Below are 18519 nucleotides of genomic sequence, written 5' to 3'. Positions count from 1 at the left end.
ACAGGTAGAAAAAAACAATAATAATATAAACAATGATATCAGATAATATAATAATCACATAGATAAACCAATCAACAAAGACAATAATAACAGACAAGTCCTTAATTGCTTCATCATTGATGAGTAAGTGTCAGTTTCCCGATTTCAGTGGATTTATCTGAGTAGTAAGCAAATGGTACCAACAAACTAGGCAGGAATCGAATTCTCCCCCATAGCAAAACACCTTCACCAGAAATTATCATAGTGTATGTGCGTGTGTGTGTGCTTGTGTGTGTGTGTGTGTGTTTCCATTTAAAAAGTAATATTTAAAATCCTGCAGGCAATACAGACACATTCCGAAAGAACCAAGAAAGTTGACCTCCATCTCAAGGATAGCTATTTCTATGAAGTTGACATGGTCCCCCTATTCTAGCTCAACGATGCAATCATTATCCATTCAAATAGTAGAAGTTGTAAAGCACTCTATTTCTAAATCAATTTACTTTATGCTCAAGGAAGAAGTGCAGATGACGACTTGTGAACTTTGGGAGATACTGAGGGAACTTTACACAATCCTCTTCCATGTCTTCCCTCTCCTCAGTCGCTGCTTTTCCCTGAGCACAGGGACCTCAGGCTTACCACTAACTCTATCTCATTATTCACTCTTTGCAGCCTTTTCTGCTGGAGTACATGGCATAATTTGTACCTGCTGGGATTCAATGTCATCAATTCAGAAGAAGGGCTATTTTAAACCTTTTCCTTGCCCCCCCCAAAAAAAGAGTGAGATTAAACACAGCCACTGGGAGGCTGAGTGGTAGGACGGGAAGGAGGTGAGTGCTGGTAGTCACAGACAGGAAATGGTGAGAGTGTTTGGAAAGCCAGCATACTCTCACTTGGAGATGGGATATGAATCCAAAGACCCCCTCCACTTAAAATGCTGGTCACAGTTCCCCCAAACATACTACCTTTCCTGCCTACTTAAATCTTCATCTCTGTCCAGTGAGCTTGGCAATAGTATCGAGCCATTCTGTGAGTGAGGAGGCAGGTCTGAGAGAGCCACACTGAATCGCTGAGGACTCATAAGCTAACGGTAGGAAAAAAATAAGTTTTTTCTTAATGACTCCAACATCAAACTGTGTTCCAGGCAACAAGAAATTTTAAAACTTATAACTGTTTAAGGTTCATTTTGGCAACTTTTGAGAGATGTAAATGTAGCAAGATCCAGCAAGAAGGCATCCTAGACAAATCATCCATGACACCACCATGACTGGTACGACACTGCCTGCAGCCTGGTGAGTGAATTCCAATTATACTGGTTCAGGTTTTAACTCACAACAAAAGTCTGAGTTAAAACTGATTATTAGTTCTCAAAACAGGCTCCCAAGTATACCAGCTCTAGATATTGTTTTGTATCTTCACTAAACTTAGCTTTTTGGTCGTCCCAGAATTCTCTGTTGACTCGAGTTAAGACATTCAACACAAGTCTTTTAGATTGTGTAAATGTGAGTGTAAACATATCACAGAAAAGGAAACAGCTTCTCCAAAATTCCTCATCAGAATTCCTATAAGCATTTTTTTCATTCTTTCATCATTTTCAAAAAGGAAAAAAAAAACTGAGTCTGGTTTATGTAAAATAGGGATGCTATACCATTTGTAGCTAATGGGGAAAGGATAGGATTCTCCCTCCACCTTGTGGCCTATTTCGGTATTGCTAAGAACCAAAGCACATTTTAAGGAGGAAAAAGTAAAACACTGAGTAACACATCTCGGTCTCTTTCCCATCTGTCCAGACTCTGTTTAAATATCCCCATCAGGGAACATTCTCTAACTACAAATTCACTCTGCAAAGATACAGCTAAAAGAAACTATCTCTGCTGCACACAATTATGCCTCCTAATCTGTTTTCTCATATTATCTACTAAAGATTTTGTAGTCTTATCCCCTCTACTAGAGTGCAAATATTTTGAGGACCAATCACATTCAGAGATACACCGAAGCCAGCCTGGGTAACATCTGTTAGTATCAATAGACTGATATTCAGAAAACTTGTAGGCCAGATGTTAAAACTATTCATAGACTGAAACGAGACATGGTGAATACATCTACTCATTTGGCAGTCAGAAAATGCTTCGAATCAGAACATGGTATGGTAATGCACACTTGTAATTGAAGCACTTGAGAGGCTGAGGCAGAAAGATTGCAAGTTAGAGATCAGCCTGGGGCTACACAGGAAGACCCAGTCTCAAAAAGTCATTTTTGCACTCAATCTTAACTTCTCCTTAACAAGGGGTGGGAAACAAAGTGATATTACATAACTCACAACTTTTCTGTGAAAGAAAAAATAACACACTTGAAAATCCATATAAACCAGGTGCCAGTGGCTCACCTCCATAATCCTAGCTAACTCAGGAGACCAAGATTTGAAGACTGTGATTCGAAGCAGTCTATGAGATTCTTATCTCCACCAAAAAGCAACAAGTGGAGCTATGGCTCAAGTGGTAGAGTACTAGCCCCAGACTTTGAGTTCAAGCCCTAGAACATGTACCCAAAAGAAGAAAAAGCCTTAAAAGTGGCTAGAATATCATTTGAGTAGCAAAAAATCTACTAAATATATTTCCCACAGTCCTATCATAATCCCTAGTAAGTAGCAAGCCATAAATTAGTACTCAATTGTTAAATATAATTAAGAATTTCAATGAGGAATTTTAAGCTAAGTTAATAGTGACTCTAATTCAGTCAGTAATATTGAACTAAGTAGTAACTAAGTTTGTATTAACAATAAGATATAAGTTTTTAATTTGCAAACAACCCAGACATTTTCCTTTTTCCTGTCCCTTCATCTTATTCCTGTTCTAAATTTCTCTCTATACCTTTCCTCTTTCCTTCCCTCCTCCTCTCTTCCTCTCTCCCTCTCCTTCCCCTCATTCCCCCTTACTCCTTCCTTCCATTCCCCTCCTTATCTCTCTCTACTTCCACATCTGTCTCCTTGTTTTATTTGTCTCTGATTCTGATTCATTCTAAAGCATCTGCTCTCTCCTTTTTACCACTTGATTTCAGCATGCAAAATAAATAATTTATGCTTCATTTTATTCCATAAAAGCTTTGTAGTTAATAATAGATAACTTGGTTTCATGCTTAGTGAGTAAGCATTTTAGATTTCTCCAAGGGAAGAAAATGAAGTCGCTTTTTACCATTTCTTTCATTGATCCCATGCTCCTAAGTAGCAATGAGTTCTTTATATTGACCTTTTGGGAAAGACACAATTAAGTTTCCAAACACAAAGTTAAAGATTGAATTGCTATGAATTCCAGATGCACTCTACAAAGGGAGAGCAAGAAATGTTCTTGTCTTTTAAAGCTGTCTAGGCCAGACTTCCAAGATATGCCCCACTGCTCCTCCAGTCTGGGTTAGAATGGTTGCTTTGTTGTTGGTTTGGTTTGGGTTTTTTTTTTTTTTTTGCCTTTTCTTTTTTGGTAGTTCAGATTGACCCCAGGACATTGCACTTGCTGGGCAAGTGCTTTGCCACTGAGCTACATCCTAGCCCTGGATTAGAATGACTTCTATCTTAACCTTCTATTAAAGGTCCTCTGAATACTCTCCTCTATGGGCTTTTCTCCCTTGGGGCCTCTCATCTCTTTTCCCTAACACAGTTACTTTAGATACAAAGTTGCTTCCAATAGATAACTATGTTTAAGGATCGGCCAGTAGCTTCATTTGCATGCTAAATGCAAAACTGAAACAACTAATTAGTTACACAAACAGGCTTGCAATATTATTTATTCCAGATGGCCTAGAATAAAATTTCAATTGTTCCAGTGTAAATGTATTCATCTAAAAATCTTTCTCATTACTTCTTAAAAGCTAGCATTCATGATTATAATGCACAAAAAAAATCAAATTATTTTCTTTTTTCTCTAAGATGACCATTTGCCCTAGAATACAAAAATACTGTCCTTGGTTTAAAAATACACAAATGGAGAAGAGGGAGGAAGTATGAATGTAGCTCATGAATGTGGTGGTACAGCACTGGCACAGCATGCAAAGAGCCCTGGTCCGATCCCCAGCACTATAAAAATAAAAATACATGAAAATGGAAACAAATAGTAACCTTCAAGACAATGGTCACATATGGACATTTTGTTTAAAGAAATATCTATCTCAATGTAAAGACACAAAATGCCCTAAGGACATTCAGTCTTACAGTGCCTAGTGAGAAGGGAGTTTGTCCAAGAAGTGGAAATAAAATGTGTAGGTCAGATGATAAAATTCCAAGTAGAACAATATCATTATTTCTAATGGATGAGTCAAATTCCATTGTGTATATATACCACATTTTCTTGACCATTTGTCCACTGAGGGGCATCTGGGCTAATTCCATACTTTAGCTATGGTGAATAGTGCTTCAGTGAACATGGTTGTGCTGATGGCTTTACTGCATCCTGGTTTGTAATCTTTGGGGTAAATGAAGTAAGTCAGGCCCAGAGAGACAAAGAATCTATATTTTCCCTTACATATAGAAGCTAAATTTTTCTTACAAACTCAAAAAAACATTGAGTGGTACATAAGTGTATAACTGAAATATACTAGATTCAAAAGAGATCTCAAGTAGTGCAATTCCTTAGAAAGTTAAAATCAAAGTTCAGCAAAATAAAATACCAGGAAAGGGGTGGGGTGGGGTCAAGGGGAAAGGAGCAAGCAAATGAAGAAGAGAAGAGGGGGGAAATGTAGACAACAATCTTATAAAATTAAGAAGAGGAAGTGGAGCTGAAGAGCTCAGGGACAGTACCCAGGCCCAGAGTTCAAGCACCATGATGGAGGAAGGAGGAGGAGGAAGGTGAGCAGGAGGAGGAGGAAATGAAGGAGGAGGAGAAAGAAAAGAAGAACAAGAGGAGGAGTAAGGGAAAAGGGAGGATGGGTACAAATGTTGAAAGGGTGACATTGATCATGCTACATTATATTCATAAACTGCCTTGTTAAATGGAAACGCCTTTGAACAAATACTTGAAGATCATTTTTAATTAAAAATAAAAGAAGTTAAAATTACAACTACAAGATCAGCTTCTGTAGGTAGAGGTAATGCACAGTATTTGATTCAACTCCTAGGCTGTTCGGAAGGACCATGTAACACAATGATTCTTGTCCCCATCAGATGTCTATACCATGTTGGCTATATTTCATACTTTCCCTTTGGAGATTGACAGCCAAAACTGTAGATAATGGCTGGGCTCTGTACCAGAGCAAAGGTAAAACTGGCTGCCTCACTGTTCTGAACAAGTTCTTCTAGATCTCACAAAGGTAAAACCTCCCAGCAATGAGTCTAGAAAAATCAAGTCTGGAGCCAGGTGTCTGTGGCTCACACTTGTAATCCTAGATACTTGTAATCCTAATCCTCAAATCTCAGTTCAAAGCCAGGGACAAAAAGTCTGTGAGATTCTTATCTCCAATAAACCACTAGAAAACCACAAGTGGCCCTGTGGCTCAAGTGGTAAAGTACTTGCCTTAAGCTAAAGAGCTGAGGGACAGAGCCCAGGCCCAGAGTTCAAGCCCCACAACCATCCTCCCCTCCCCACCCCCCCAAAAAATCAAGTCTGGAAAACACAATCTGAAATTCTTTAATTTACTAACTAAACACAGAAATCTTCTTGGGGGGGGATTGTTTCTTAATTTGCTAAAAATTAAAGACTCACATATCTCATCTTCAGTGAGAAATGGTTTCCTATGTGATCAGTTCTATAATTTCCAGGCACTGCAAAAAGCAAAGTATACTCATTGTTCTCCTAACTTGAGCCCATGGGCAAATTCCAGAACATAGAATTTAATCTTCCAGAGCTGCAACTTAACTGAAGTAAGTTTGGAAATACTTAGCTCTAAGAAAACTCTGCAAATTGAAATTCACAGCTCAGTGAAAAGTGAGCATTTACAACTGAGGGGATTAAAGCTAGAATGAGAATTAGAGAAGGAAGGAATTTACTGCTATATGATATGCTCAATCACTTATTAACCATGTATAATTATAATATAAAACCTGACCTGGAAGAGTTAAGATTAAGAGTAACTGGAAAATCCTTGCTACTTTTACAAAGGAAGTTCAATTCCTTGCCAGTGACTCACACATGTATCCTAGCTACTCAAAAGGCTGAGAGCTGAAGACCATGATTTGAAGCCAGCCCAGGCAGGAAAGTTGGTAAGACTCTTATCTCCCATTAACAACCAAAAAGCTGGAAGTAGAGCTGTGGCTCAAGTGGTAGAGTACTAGCCTTCAGCACAAAAGCTCAGGGACAGTGCCCAAGCCCTGAAGTTCAAGCCTTAAGACCTGCACCAAAATACACACACACACACACACACACACACACACACAAAAACCTGCTGGCATTCAATTTGGAAGCTAAGTTCAAAGAGCCTAAAAGACACTGTTATAGAGTAGTATGCTGCCCCAAGTTACTTGTTAAAAAAAAAAAAGCAAAAAGGATAAGTAGAATAGAACTAGAAATCACTTTTACAATCATTAATAAATTGGTGATTTGTCTCAGCAGTCTTATTATTACCAAGAAAAGGATAATCGTATACACATTAGATTTACACTATTCTGCCTCCTCTCTCAGGTAACTTACAATTAGTAAAATTACAGTCACAGCAATTGAAGGTGGCAAGGCAGAAACCTGAGTACCTTAATGGGCTTCCTCTGTTGCTGGGCTCCAGTATTAGTATATCCAGCAGTGAGATAAAGGTTTCCTTCAAGGTAGACTAATTAACCTGATTGGATTTTCAGAGCCCTAGAGCACAGCCATGAGGAAAAACCCCCCTGGAGTTGCATAAGACCCTTCACTACATAAATTACTATACTTTCCAGTAAGTTGAAATATTATATGTATATTTTTAATTTCATTATTTCTAATCATTTACTTCTTCCACAGCAGCCAGAAGAAAGGCAATCTCTGAACATGGCGAAGACTCAGCAACACAAGTATTGATGCATAACATACTATTCTATAAGTATATAATTTTATGTAAGTATATTCTTATACAAATATATAATTGAATTTTGGAGCCTTTCACTATGCTGTCAATATTGGGAAAAGTATCACAGTTTACCATGCTGAGTTAGTCTAGAAATGTTCAACTTAATTTTTTCCATTTGTAAGGGATAATACACTGCATTAACTATGTAAAATCATATCTATGTGGGTTTCATTACAGAAACTAATCAAGTGTTCTCTAAATAATGAAAAAAGACAGCAGAAAAAAAAGCAGTGAACAGCTTTACTTTTAGAGAGACAGTGTCAGATCTGGGCTCAAATCCTACTCTACCACTCACATAGTTGGGACACATTTGAAAAAAACTTAATTTATCTAAATCTCAATTCCCTGAACTCATGCGATGAGGTAATAAAATTGCTTGCTTCCTGCCAGGTATGGATGGCCCATCCCTGTAATCCTAGCTACTCAGGAAGCGGAGATCTGAGGATTGTGGTTTGAAGCCAGCCTAAGCAGGAAAGTCCATGAGACTCTTATCTCCAATTAACCACCAGACAGTTGGAATCGAAGCTGTGGCTCGAGTGGTAGAGCACCAGCCTTGAGCAGAAACTCTCAGGGATAGCACCCAGTCCCTGAATTCAAACCCCAGATAATGTACACACACACACACACACACACTGCCTGCTTTGTAGAATTGTTGTAAAGTTAAATTAACAATAGAATAGTATCTAGAAATAAGCCACCCATTACAGTGCAATAGGACTATAAATCAAATTTTAATTCATTAAATTCAGTTCTCAGTTACACTAGCCGTATCTCAAAATGCAGTTGGTACAGATGGCTGATGGCTGCTCTCTGTGGGACATCACAAACACTTAAACATCATTCTTCATTGGGATAGAAAAAAATCCAAAAATTCATATGGAACAACAAAAGCCCCCAAATTGCAAAAGGCAATCCTGAACAAAAAACAGTACTGCCAGAGACATAATACCAAACTTTAAACTCTACTACAGAGCTATAGTAATAAAAACATCTTGGTACTGACACAAAAACAGGCCTAAGGCCCAATGGAACAGAAGACCCAGAAACACACCTACAGACCTACATCCATTTAATATTCAATAAGGGAGCCAAAAAAACAGGCTGGAAGAAAGACAGCCTCTTCAACAAATGGTACTCGATGTCCACATGCAGAAAACTGAAATTGCATCCCTATTTATCACCATGCTCCATCATTAGTTCAAAATGGATCAAAGACTTCAATGTAAGACCTGAAGCCATGAAACTATTATAGGAAGAAGTGGGAGAAATCTTGGGACTCCTAGGCACAGGCAGGAACTTTCTGAGTAGGGATCCAGAAGCACAGCAAGTCAAAGAACAACTTGAGAAACTGGATTGAATCAAACTAAAAAGTTTCTGCATGGCAAAAGACATAGCTAATAATCTAAAAAGCCTACAGAATGGGAGAAGATTTTTGCCACTGACACATCAAACAATGGCCTAATTAAAAAAAAAACACAGAGAGCTTTAAATACTAAAGTCTCCAAGAACCCAATTAATAAATGGGATAATGAGCTAAAAAGTTTTCTGCTAGGCACCAGTGGCTCCGGCCTGTAATCATAACTACTCAGAAGGCTGAGACCAGAGAATCACAGTTTAAAGCCATCCCCAGCAAGAATGTTTATAAGACTCTTAACTCCAATTAACCACAAAAAGCTGGAAGTGGAGCTGTGGCTCAAATGATAGAGTGCCAGCCTTGAACACAAAAGCTCATAAACAGCTCCCAAGACTTGGGGGGGGGAGGGGGAGAGAGAAAGAGTCTTCTCAGACATAAAAATGGCCATCAAAGAAATTTCTTGCTAGCATTAGGAAATGAGGTAGATACTCAAATAAAGGTAAATTTGGTATGATGATTATTTTTTATCTCTTCCCCACCAATTTCTCTAAGTTCTGTAGCTACCCTAGGTAGCTCTTTATCCAAATGAAACAATATAACTTAAATATATATATATATATATATATAAAATGGTATTTATCAATTTTTTTGCTCCTAAAACCATGACATGGAAAAAAATCCACCAAATGGGGAAAGTTCAAATGATGGAGTCAGACACTGAAGAAATGTCTTTCAGGATTATGAATAGAGAGAGAAAAAATGAGTTTCCATAGTATTCCTCAATTCACACAAAAAGATCCACCTACTTACAGCTATGATGTTGGCTTAAACACATTAACACTAGATAATAAAAAACATTTTCCTCTACAGAATTCCTCCTACACCAAACTTTTCCTGGTTGAAATGTTAAAAATAACCAGAAATCTTTTTTTTCCCAGATATACTTTAACCAAGTTAGTGCTGGACACTTCAGTACAAATTCTGTGCCCAGAAGGCATTCCCATCTGCCATTTTTAAATACAGGATGTAGGAAGCAAGATCTTGAACTGAGCATGCTCAATACCATGCCCATCTCTGCAAGTGATGATAATGGGTCTTTGCAAAATGAATGTGCATTAAAGTTTCCCTAACAAACTCTTCTTGCTTTCTGTGCTCCAGGAGACACTTCCATGGTTGTTATCTTTGTGCAAGTAATAAATTTTACTTCAGTCCTTCATTTGGTGGTTCTATTTACAGTACTGCCTTTACACTTACTATGGGGATGAGCCCATTACTTTCATCTACTTCCAAATGCTAGATCTGACACTGGAATGCCTTTGGAATGAAATGTTGCTGGTGGGGCCTAGAAAGTTAGAAGAATCTTGATTTATAAGGATCCAACTCTCAGATGATGCTTGGAGGTGTCTGTGGAAATTATAGGCGCTTGTAGATGTGGACTTAAATTTTGGGGTGAACGTTTCTACAGCAAGCTGAGCAACAAAAAATAAACCTCAAAAGATACATATCTTTGCTTTCAAAACTACATATTAAAGATCCTGTGTGCCTTACTGCAAATGAGAGGAGATTTCAACTAAAAAAAAAAAGGAAGCTACTGCTATTAAAAGAAGTTTAAAGTTTGGTTTATAGGTGATAACCTCTGAGGTAGTATGAAAACTTTAATATCCTGAACATCAAATGAAAATGAAACTGTGTGGACATAATTCCAAACTGTGTTTTTCAAGGTTAGATTGGAAACAGGGCCAGTCCATTCTGAGAGCCCTGGCACTTGAATATGACAAATAACAAATTTGTTTATATGTTCCTCAGAAGTGGAGTAACTTCTTGTTCATGACATCTCAAGATACTTAATTTTCTTTTTCTTCCTCTTTTTTGTGCGAGTACAGGGGCTTGACCATAGGACCTCATGATCTCACTCACTTTTTTTTTCCATTCAGGGCTAGTGTTCTACCACTCCTGGCCCAGCTAGCTTCCAACCTCAGCCTCCTGCATAGGGCAGATAACAGGTTAAGCCACTGGCTCCCAACTTAAAATTCCCTTTCCCTTCACTCTTCACCTGTTAACAAACAAACATCCATTTGATAGCTCACCACAATGAGATGGTCTATCATTATCACTCCTGGATATTACAGCAGATGCACTTATACTAGCAATATTCTGACTGTGATTTTCTATATGTTTTTATGAAAAAGGAAAACCATAGATTTCGTAAAACCATAATGCAGTAATTTAAAAAAAAAGAACAATATGTAATTTTGGTATTCTACTGAAAACATTTACTAGCAGTTCAGATACAAGAATATAAATTCCAATCTTTTGGAAGCATAAATAACATATTGATAATTAGGTAGCATACCAGTCTGAAGTTAGTTTAATTGCTTGCCATATTTTTTCTCATATGCCATATACTTTTATATAAAATTTCAGTTACTAAAAAAAACATGTTTTTCTGTCTAATTTACTTATGTTTCTGCTATTTCTCAACAATACTAGGTATTAATTATCTGAAACAATTGTTGCTATATTATCTCTACCACCAGACAGAAATCTTAGTTTCTACTAACCTCTATAAATGTCCATATTATTTGGGAGATGCATTCTTTAATGAAAAGACATAGGAAGGTAAGTTGTGTTTTTTAAAAAAAGATACTACAATGAAATCAAATAAATTTTGTTCAGAACATAAAAACTACTTATCTAGAACACACTTTCTAATGATGATGATAGTAAAATGTCATCATTATGAGCACAGTACCTTTATAGGTCAAAATTCTTTAAAGTAACAGAAACCACTCTGATTTAGTGGTTCTTTATGGCTGCTCATATTAGTTTTGCTTCTGCCAGTGAAAAGCCAAATGAAATTTAAATAACCAATGATTAATTACAAATAATTACTAATAATCAAGTCCAAGGCCTATTTGTAACAGTCAATTTAGGTAACTCATTAAAACAGAGAGATACATGTTTCTCACCGCCTAGCTATGACACAGTTTCAGAACCAATCATGAAGATGAAGTTTCCTGCTTGGTGAAGAGCAGGTGTGTAAGAAAATAAGATGGGTTTTTAGACTTGGAAGAGATGAAAGTCTGATTGCTTGGTATTCTGAAGATTGGTTCTATCAGCCTGCAAACACCCTCTCATTATTTAAATCTCACACTCTGTAAAACACTTTGGGATACTTTGCCAGCAAGATAAAAAACAAATTAAACTGAAGGGCCCACATGGATGCAATCTCTTATTCTGGAAACACCATCACTGACAGCTTCACAAAAAAAAAACATATAAATCCTTCAAAATGTTTTTCCAAAGGGTGGACAGCATTACCAAGGAGTCAAAAAATAAAAACAGCGGAATAATCTGCAGGAATGTGGTTCTCCTTACAGCTTCTATATTTCTGTATTCCATCCTTTGAGCTCTTGTTACTTTTTATAGCAGGTAACTATTTGTTTGTAAGATCGCAATCTTTTCTAAGTCACCATGTCTTCATGCAAAAGTTTCCCAACTTGGTAAAAATGACACTATGCATATAATCAGTGTTGGAAAACATTTCCTAATATGAAAGAACAGTAAGTTCTTTGAGTATCTACAAAAAAAAAAAACCACCCTTGTTGTGAAAATGAAATGAACTTTGTCTTCTGCCAATTCAAAATTACTCTTTTCCCCATGAAGCTGGGCAACTAGACAAGGCTCTGTCTTCAAAAGAAGTACTTTAATTCCCCCTCAAAAAGGGGATTACTCTTTGCTATACACACACTCTACTCTCTTTCATTCCTGCTGTTCTTTCTGTGGGGAATGACTTTTCCTAATTATCCCAAATCCTATGCAGCCTTTAGGGTCTGAGCAAATTGGCTCTTTACCGAGCTTGCCTTCTTCTCCCAACTTTCCGCTACTTTTACCACAAACAGGAAACTGTACGGCATAAGTGCTCACACATGTGCACATAGGTGTGCGTGCACACACCGGCGCACACAAACACACACCTTTTTAAAAACTTAGTCTCTCCACTTGCTGCAAGGCTGGCCTGGCCCTGGCAATCCTCCTGCCTTAGCCTCCTGAAGGCTGGGCTCACACGTGCATGGCAGCAGGCTGGGACCCTTCTGAAGAGGTTCAGGAACCTTCTCTAGGGAGGTAACACGGAGAGGCCAGGAGGAGGGGCAGACGTTTCGGGCTGGGAGAACGCTTTGGCCGGGAGCAAGGCCGGTGAGCCCACGGGGGACAAGTGCTCTGTGCGGTGCTCAGAAAGGCCATGGCACCTGGGCGCAGCCTCCCCGCACGCCTGCCCCAGGTCACCCAGCTTCCCCACAGGGGCCACACTTGTGGAAACTTCGGTGCATCTCCCCTCGGCCAGCCCTCTCCACTCCGGGAAGCGGCAAAGGCCTTCAAAGCCTGCGAGGACCTCACCTCGGTCCCTTCCCTGCGCCGGGGAGATACAGCAAACCTTCCATTTGGTTTTCCCTAAGTCTTGCAGTACCCTTCGTGGTTTTGAAATTAAAACCCGGAGCCAGACCCAGAAAACAATCCGAAGACACCTGAGCGAGGAAGACGCACCTCACAGGTCCTAGGGGAAGGTGAGAGCAAACTACAACTCCCACAAGGCATTGGGGCCGCGAGACCCACAATGCCCGGCGTCCTCCGCGAGGCCAACGACGGGAGTTCAGAGGAAGATTGGCGGGTAAATGTCCGCGGGAGCTGTGGAGAAACGGTGGCGTTTGAGGCGATGGCCACGTTTGGAGGGGAGCCTGAGGCCGCGACAGAGCCACTGGATGTAGCCTGCGGCCTGGAGAACTTGCCCGTGAGTGTGTGGCCCCCGGGGGCGAGGCCGCCGCCCTTCCAGGTAGGGGCGGGGCTATGAGTCCTTCCGGGTGGGGTGGGGCGGAGCTAGGCGGCCTTCCAGGTGGGCCTGGCTAAGAGACCTTCCGGGCAGGGGCGGGGCTAAGCGGCCGCTGGGAGGGGGAGGGGGAGGGGGAGGGGATTTTTTTAATGGAAAGGTTGTAGTATACTGAGGAGTGTGTGTGTGTGTGTGTGTGTGTGTGTGTGTGTGTGTGTGTTACTGGTCTTTGTAGTATACTGAGGGTGTGTGTGTGTGTGTTACTGGTCTTTGTAGTATACTGAGGGTGTGTGTGTGTGTGTGTATGTGTGTGTGTTACTGGGGTTTGTAATATACTGAGGGTGTGTGTGTGTGTTACTGGTCTTTGTAGTATACTGAGGGTGTGTGTGTGTGTGTGTGTTACTGGGGTTTGTAATATACTGAGGGTGTGTGTGTGTGTGTTACTGGGGTTTGTAGTATACTGAGGGTGTGTGTGTGTGTGTGTGTGTGTGTGTGTGTGTGTGTGTGTGTGTGTGTGTGCTACTGGGGTTTGAGCTTGACCTTGTGTTGGCTACTTTCACTCTCCCCTCTTGAACCACATTCCCTGCCCTTTTATCTTTCACTATTTCTATGAATAGTGTCTTGCCAGCTCCCACCAGCCAGACAACGATCCTCCTATTTACACATTCCAAATAGCTGGGATACAGATGTGCTGCATTCAGGCTGTTTTTGTTTTAGTTGGTTGAGATGGAGTCTTAGGAACTTTGTACCTAAGCTAACTTGGAACTCTAACACTTTGGATCGCAGCCTCCCAAGTTGTTAGGATTACAGACGTGAACCACCATACCCAGTGATTTTTTTTTAATTCAAAAACTAATTGAGTGCTTATAATATGGCAGGCTCTTGGAGATAAGTCTCTTACCTCCAGTTAAGACTCTTATCTCCAGTTAACCACAAAAAACTGGAAATGGAGCTGTGGCTCAAGAGGTAGAACACTAGCCTTGAGCCCAAAAAGTTGGGGACAGCAGCCAGGTCCAGAGTTCAAGCCACAGGACTGTCAAAAAAAAAAAAATCAAACAAACAAAAATCCTCATATTGCCTTCAAACTGTTTCTTGTCCCTGATACTGGGGATCTAACTCAGGGCTTTACATACCTAGGCAACTGCTGTACCACTGAGCCCATCTTCAAATAATTCTCTTCCATATATTGAGGGAACACAAAACTACCCCTCTAAAAGCTCAAAATTGCTTGCATGTTTGCTCTAAACCATGATTTTACAGGTGCATGCACCCCAAGAATTAAGGCATGAAAAAAGTCAAGGTAAAAATAACTTTGTGTCTGATCTGCTTTCCCTTACTGTGTGAAAAGGCAAAATAATAATATTCAGATGTTCAGATTGGAAGCAAGTATATCATAATGTCATCAGTGTTGAAAGCCAAGTAGAAAATAAACTAATTGATCTCTGGAGCTAGGAGTCAGATTTAATCATTTGTCAGGTCTCTGAAACCAGCTTCAAACATTTTTAAGATCTTCACTGGGCCTTGACAAGAATTAGCTGGCTCACAGTCTCCTAATAACTGCTTAGAGCAAAAACAAACTTAGGAGGCTAGAGGCCAAGTACAGAGATTCTTGTAGCTGGGATTTCAGCACAACCAAAAAAGGAAAGAACACACTTCCTTGTATAAAACGATTCAGAACTGAGGTCCAGTTTGAATCCCACAATATTATATGGTATCACACTTCAGTCTCTAGGACTTTGATATATAATGCGACTCAGAAAACTCAAAAACTTCCAGTCCAGTGTTCTCAAGACCTAAAACCAAACAATCAAACAGTACTTGCTGAGCCTGTTCTGTAGGGTAAGAATTCTACCTCTGGCCAGGCACCAGTGGCTCAGGCCTGTAATCCTAGCTCTTCAGGAGGCTGAGATCTGAGGATTATGATTCAAAACCAGCCCAGCAGGAAAGTCTGTGAGATTGTTATCTCCAATAAACTTCCAAAAAAGTCATAAGTGGAGCTGTGGCTCAAGTGATAGAGCTTTAGCCTTGGGCAAAAAGAAGTTTAGGGACAGCACCCTGGCCCTGACTTCAAGCCCCAGGACCAACAAAAAAATAAAATAAAATTTCATTGTAGAACCTTTTAAAATAAGATGCTTTTCTAAAACATCTTTTATTTTTTTAACTTAAGAATCTCAAAACCTTATAAGTAAAAGTCAGCAAATAACACTATTTTTCAACAAGGAATAACATGCTTTCCTAGTTAGAAAACTACTTGAAGTCAGACTTGCTCGTAAAGGGAGTTATCTGTTTGAAAAGAATCACTGTAAACAGTTTAGTGGTTTATATAGTGCACTTATAACCTGAAGAAGAAATCAATTTAAAAGGGGCCTTTATGAAAAGTTTCATAATGGTGAATAAAAATCCTCATTTGACAAAATCATCCAAGTGTTTGAGCAACCATTCACACCTCAACGTGGAGTCCTTTAAGAGCTGGAAGCAGCCCCTGTGTGGGGCAGCACTGCACTGGATGGACAGATGCATGTTTGCCTAGGCCTTCCCTTCTCCCTGGGCCACACCCTGCTGAGCAGCAGCTGGCAGAAACAACACAAAACAGGAGCACTTTTGCTCTCCACCCCCAAATCACTTTCCCAGCAGCAGTTAGTCTGCTCTCACTGCTTCTCCCACTCATCACCCTCCTCTCTCCTCACTCCTCCCCCAGCTCTGTGCTTCTTAAAATACAAGGTACAGCACTGAACTGCACAGCCCCTCCAAAGGCTCAGCTGCACTGAGAGACACTGATGGAGGACTGACTGAAGGACATTTGGGGCCTAGCTACTCCATCCACTCTGTTCACCTGGTGTCCTGTAGAACTGTTTGGGACAGCACGCCAGAAGTCTTTATTCAGGGGCAGAATGAAAATCAGCTCCCAGAAACTGCTTCCTGGAAAGAACGGCTGAGGACACCTTAGTGAAATTTCTCTCTGGCCTCACTACTAGAACAAGCCACTGCTGCCTCTGCGCAGTGAGCTTGTTGCTTACAGACAATGCAAGGCTCCCCTCTGACCACACAGCCCTCCTTGCAATGGCTGCCCTCAGATGAAGCCAAATATCCACTGTACGCCCCTTGCACGCATTGTCTATCCAAACTCACTACACAGACAGGTCTGCTCTCATTTCCCGTTCACTTGGGGTTACTCGCCTTTATGTTACTGCAGCAAAATACCTGAGGTAAGCAACTTGGAAGGTTTATTTGGGCTTATAGTTTTGGAGGTTCCAATCTGAGGCTGGTTGGCCTCACTGCTGTGGCGCCTGAGCTGAGGCAGAGCACCACAGTGGAGGGATGTGAGCCAGGAGGCTGCTAACCGCATGGGTGCTGAGAAGGGACAAGGCTGAGGCTCCCAGAGCCTCTTGAGTCCCATGACTGGTCTTCCTCCCACTAGGTCCTACCTTTTCAAAGTTCCACCACCTCCCAACTGTGTTGTGGGAAGCGTTTATCCAAACCAGAGCATAGCTCACATGTTCTTACCTGTTGTTTATTTATCTTGCCTCTTTGCAAATCTCATTAAGTCCTTCTTGGAACAAGGGTGGAATAAATGAGCAATGAATAAATGTAAGCAATGATTATTCTACACCACCAGACATGGTGGTGCACACATGTGACACCAGCTCTCTGGACACTAAAGTAGGAGCAACACAAGTTCAAGGTCAAGAACTTGTCCATAAGGAAGGGAGGAGGAGAAAAGAGGAGAGGAGGGAAAAGAAGGGGAGGGGAAGGGAGAGGAGGAGAGGGGAGAAAAGGGGAGAGGAGAGGAGAAGGGAGAGGAGAGAGGAGAGGAGAGGAGGGGACGGGTCAGGAGAGGAGAAGAGAGGAGAGGAGGAAATCTATATATTACAAATATGCTAGGCTCATGAGAGACACCCTAATCTTCAGAGGCTGAAAATCTACTTCATGATGCCAGCAAAGAATTACCAGACATCAGGTTTCACACAGAGATTTTAGACTTAAGGTTTTCTTCTTTTTCCGTATCATTTAATAAATGTAATGTTCTGAAAATAGAGGCACATTGAAAAAAACTAAGAGATGTTTTAGATTATCGCCTTTTCATTTAAAGATCACGATGACAGAAATCAGATGTTGAATTGCATGCAAATAATAATTCAACAAACATTTCCCTGATGTCCAAATTTGAAGGAAACAAAATGAACTCCAAAGCTGTTTCTGGTATATAAAATTGGGAAGTGGGTACTATTATTTAGCCTTTTGCTTAAAATGAAACCACAGAAGTTTAAATATAAAAATTAGTATCTTTTCAATTGGAGAGTGATCTTTTCAGGTACTATTTTAGTGTACTACGTTGTAAAGAGTTTTGTCCTGTCTGTTTTTATGTATGTTAGAATTATCTAGTATCCAAGCCAAAAGCTTCATGTACAGTACATACATACACACACACACACACACACACACACACACACACACGAGCTCTATGACATGGCATGCTAATGAGTATTTGTTTCTTACAGTACAGTCCCGACCATGTTACTGGGCCTGGAGCAGACATGGACCCCAGTCAAATAACCTTTCCTGGGTGTGTCTGCGTCCAGACTCCCTGCGTCCCCGGCACCTGCTCCTGCCTCCTCCATGACAAGAACTATGATGACAGTTTGTGCCTCAGAGACATAGGACTGGAAGCAAAGTATGCCCGGCCTGTTTTCGAGTGCAACGCCCTGTGCCGGTGCAGCCCCCACTGCCCAAACAGAGTAGTCCAGAGAGGGCTACAGGCCCACCTGCAGGTGTTCCTGACGGACAGGAAAGGCTGGGGACTTCGGACCTTGGAACTGATCCCAAAGGGAAGATTCGTCTGTGAGTACGCTGGGGAGGTTCTAGGCCTTTCTGAAGCGCAGAGGAGAATTCACTCCCAGACAATCCACGACTCAAATTACATTATCGCCGTCAGGGAGCACGTCTGCAAGGGGCAGGTAATGGAAACGTTTGTTGACCCTACCCACATAGGCAACCTCGGGAGATTCCTCAATCATGCCTGTGAGCCAAACCTGCTGATGGTCCCCATCCGAGTGGACTCAATGGTGCCCAGGTTGGCACTTTTTGCAGCCAGAGACATTGTGCCAGGAGAAGAGCTCTCCTATGACTACTCAGGAAGATTTCTTAACCTGGCAGACACTGAGGACCCGGAAGGGCTAGACCATGGGAAACGACGAAAACCTTGTTACTGTGGTGCCAGAGCGTGCACCGCTTTTCTGCCTTATGACAGTTCTCTGTATGGTCCCTTGGAAGAGGCAGACATCAGTTAAGAATGAAATTCCACCACCTATCATCACCTCTGCCCCGGCCCCGCCTCTCAGCA

The 18519-nt window shown here is 40.9% G+C and overlaps 1 protein-coding gene across 2 annotated transcripts; it reads left to right on the top strand.

Moving 5' to 3' along the window:
* Nucleotides 1-13033: 13033 nt before the first annotated feature.
* LOC105981304 (histone-lysine N-methyltransferase SETMAR) lies at nucleotides 13034-18519 on the top strand. 2 transcript variants are annotated; one of them, XM_013010415.1, is made up of 3 exons: nucleotides 13105-13184; nucleotides 14439-14478; nucleotides 17678-18519. In XM_013010415.1, exons 2-3 carry the CDS (start codon nucleotides 14464-14466, stop codon nucleotides 18464-18466), a joined length of 804 nt encoding a protein of 267 aa, XP_012865869.1. In that variant the 5' UTR covers nucleotides 13105-13184; nucleotides 14439-14463; the 3' UTR covers nucleotides 18467-18519. The 2 variants fall into 2 exon arrangements, with proteins under 2 accessions (XP_012865868.1, XP_012865869.1); XM_013010414.1 differs by lacking the exon at nucleotides 14439-14478 and having other exon boundaries at nucleotides 13034-13184.

The sequence above is a fragment of the Dipodomys ordii genome, unplaced genomic scaffold (assembly GCF_000151885.1).
Source record: "Dipodomys ordii isolate 6190 unplaced genomic scaffold, Dord_2.0 Scaffold12, whole genome shotgun sequence".
Taxonomy (NCBI): domain Eukaryota; kingdom Metazoa; phylum Chordata; class Mammalia; order Rodentia; family Heteromyidae; genus Dipodomys; species Dipodomys ordii.
This window is presented reverse-complemented; position numbering and strand designations above follow the sequence as displayed.

Coding starts and splice junctions, on each gene's coding strand:
- LOC105981304 (XM_013010414.1), top strand. CDS start 13,068: ATGGCCACGTTTGGAGGGGAGCCTGAGGCCGCGACAGAGCCACTGGAT. Junction 13,185..17,677: donor CGAGGCCGCCGCCCTTCCAG/GTAGGGGCGGGG, acceptor TGTTTCTTACAG/TACAGTCCCGACCATGTTAC.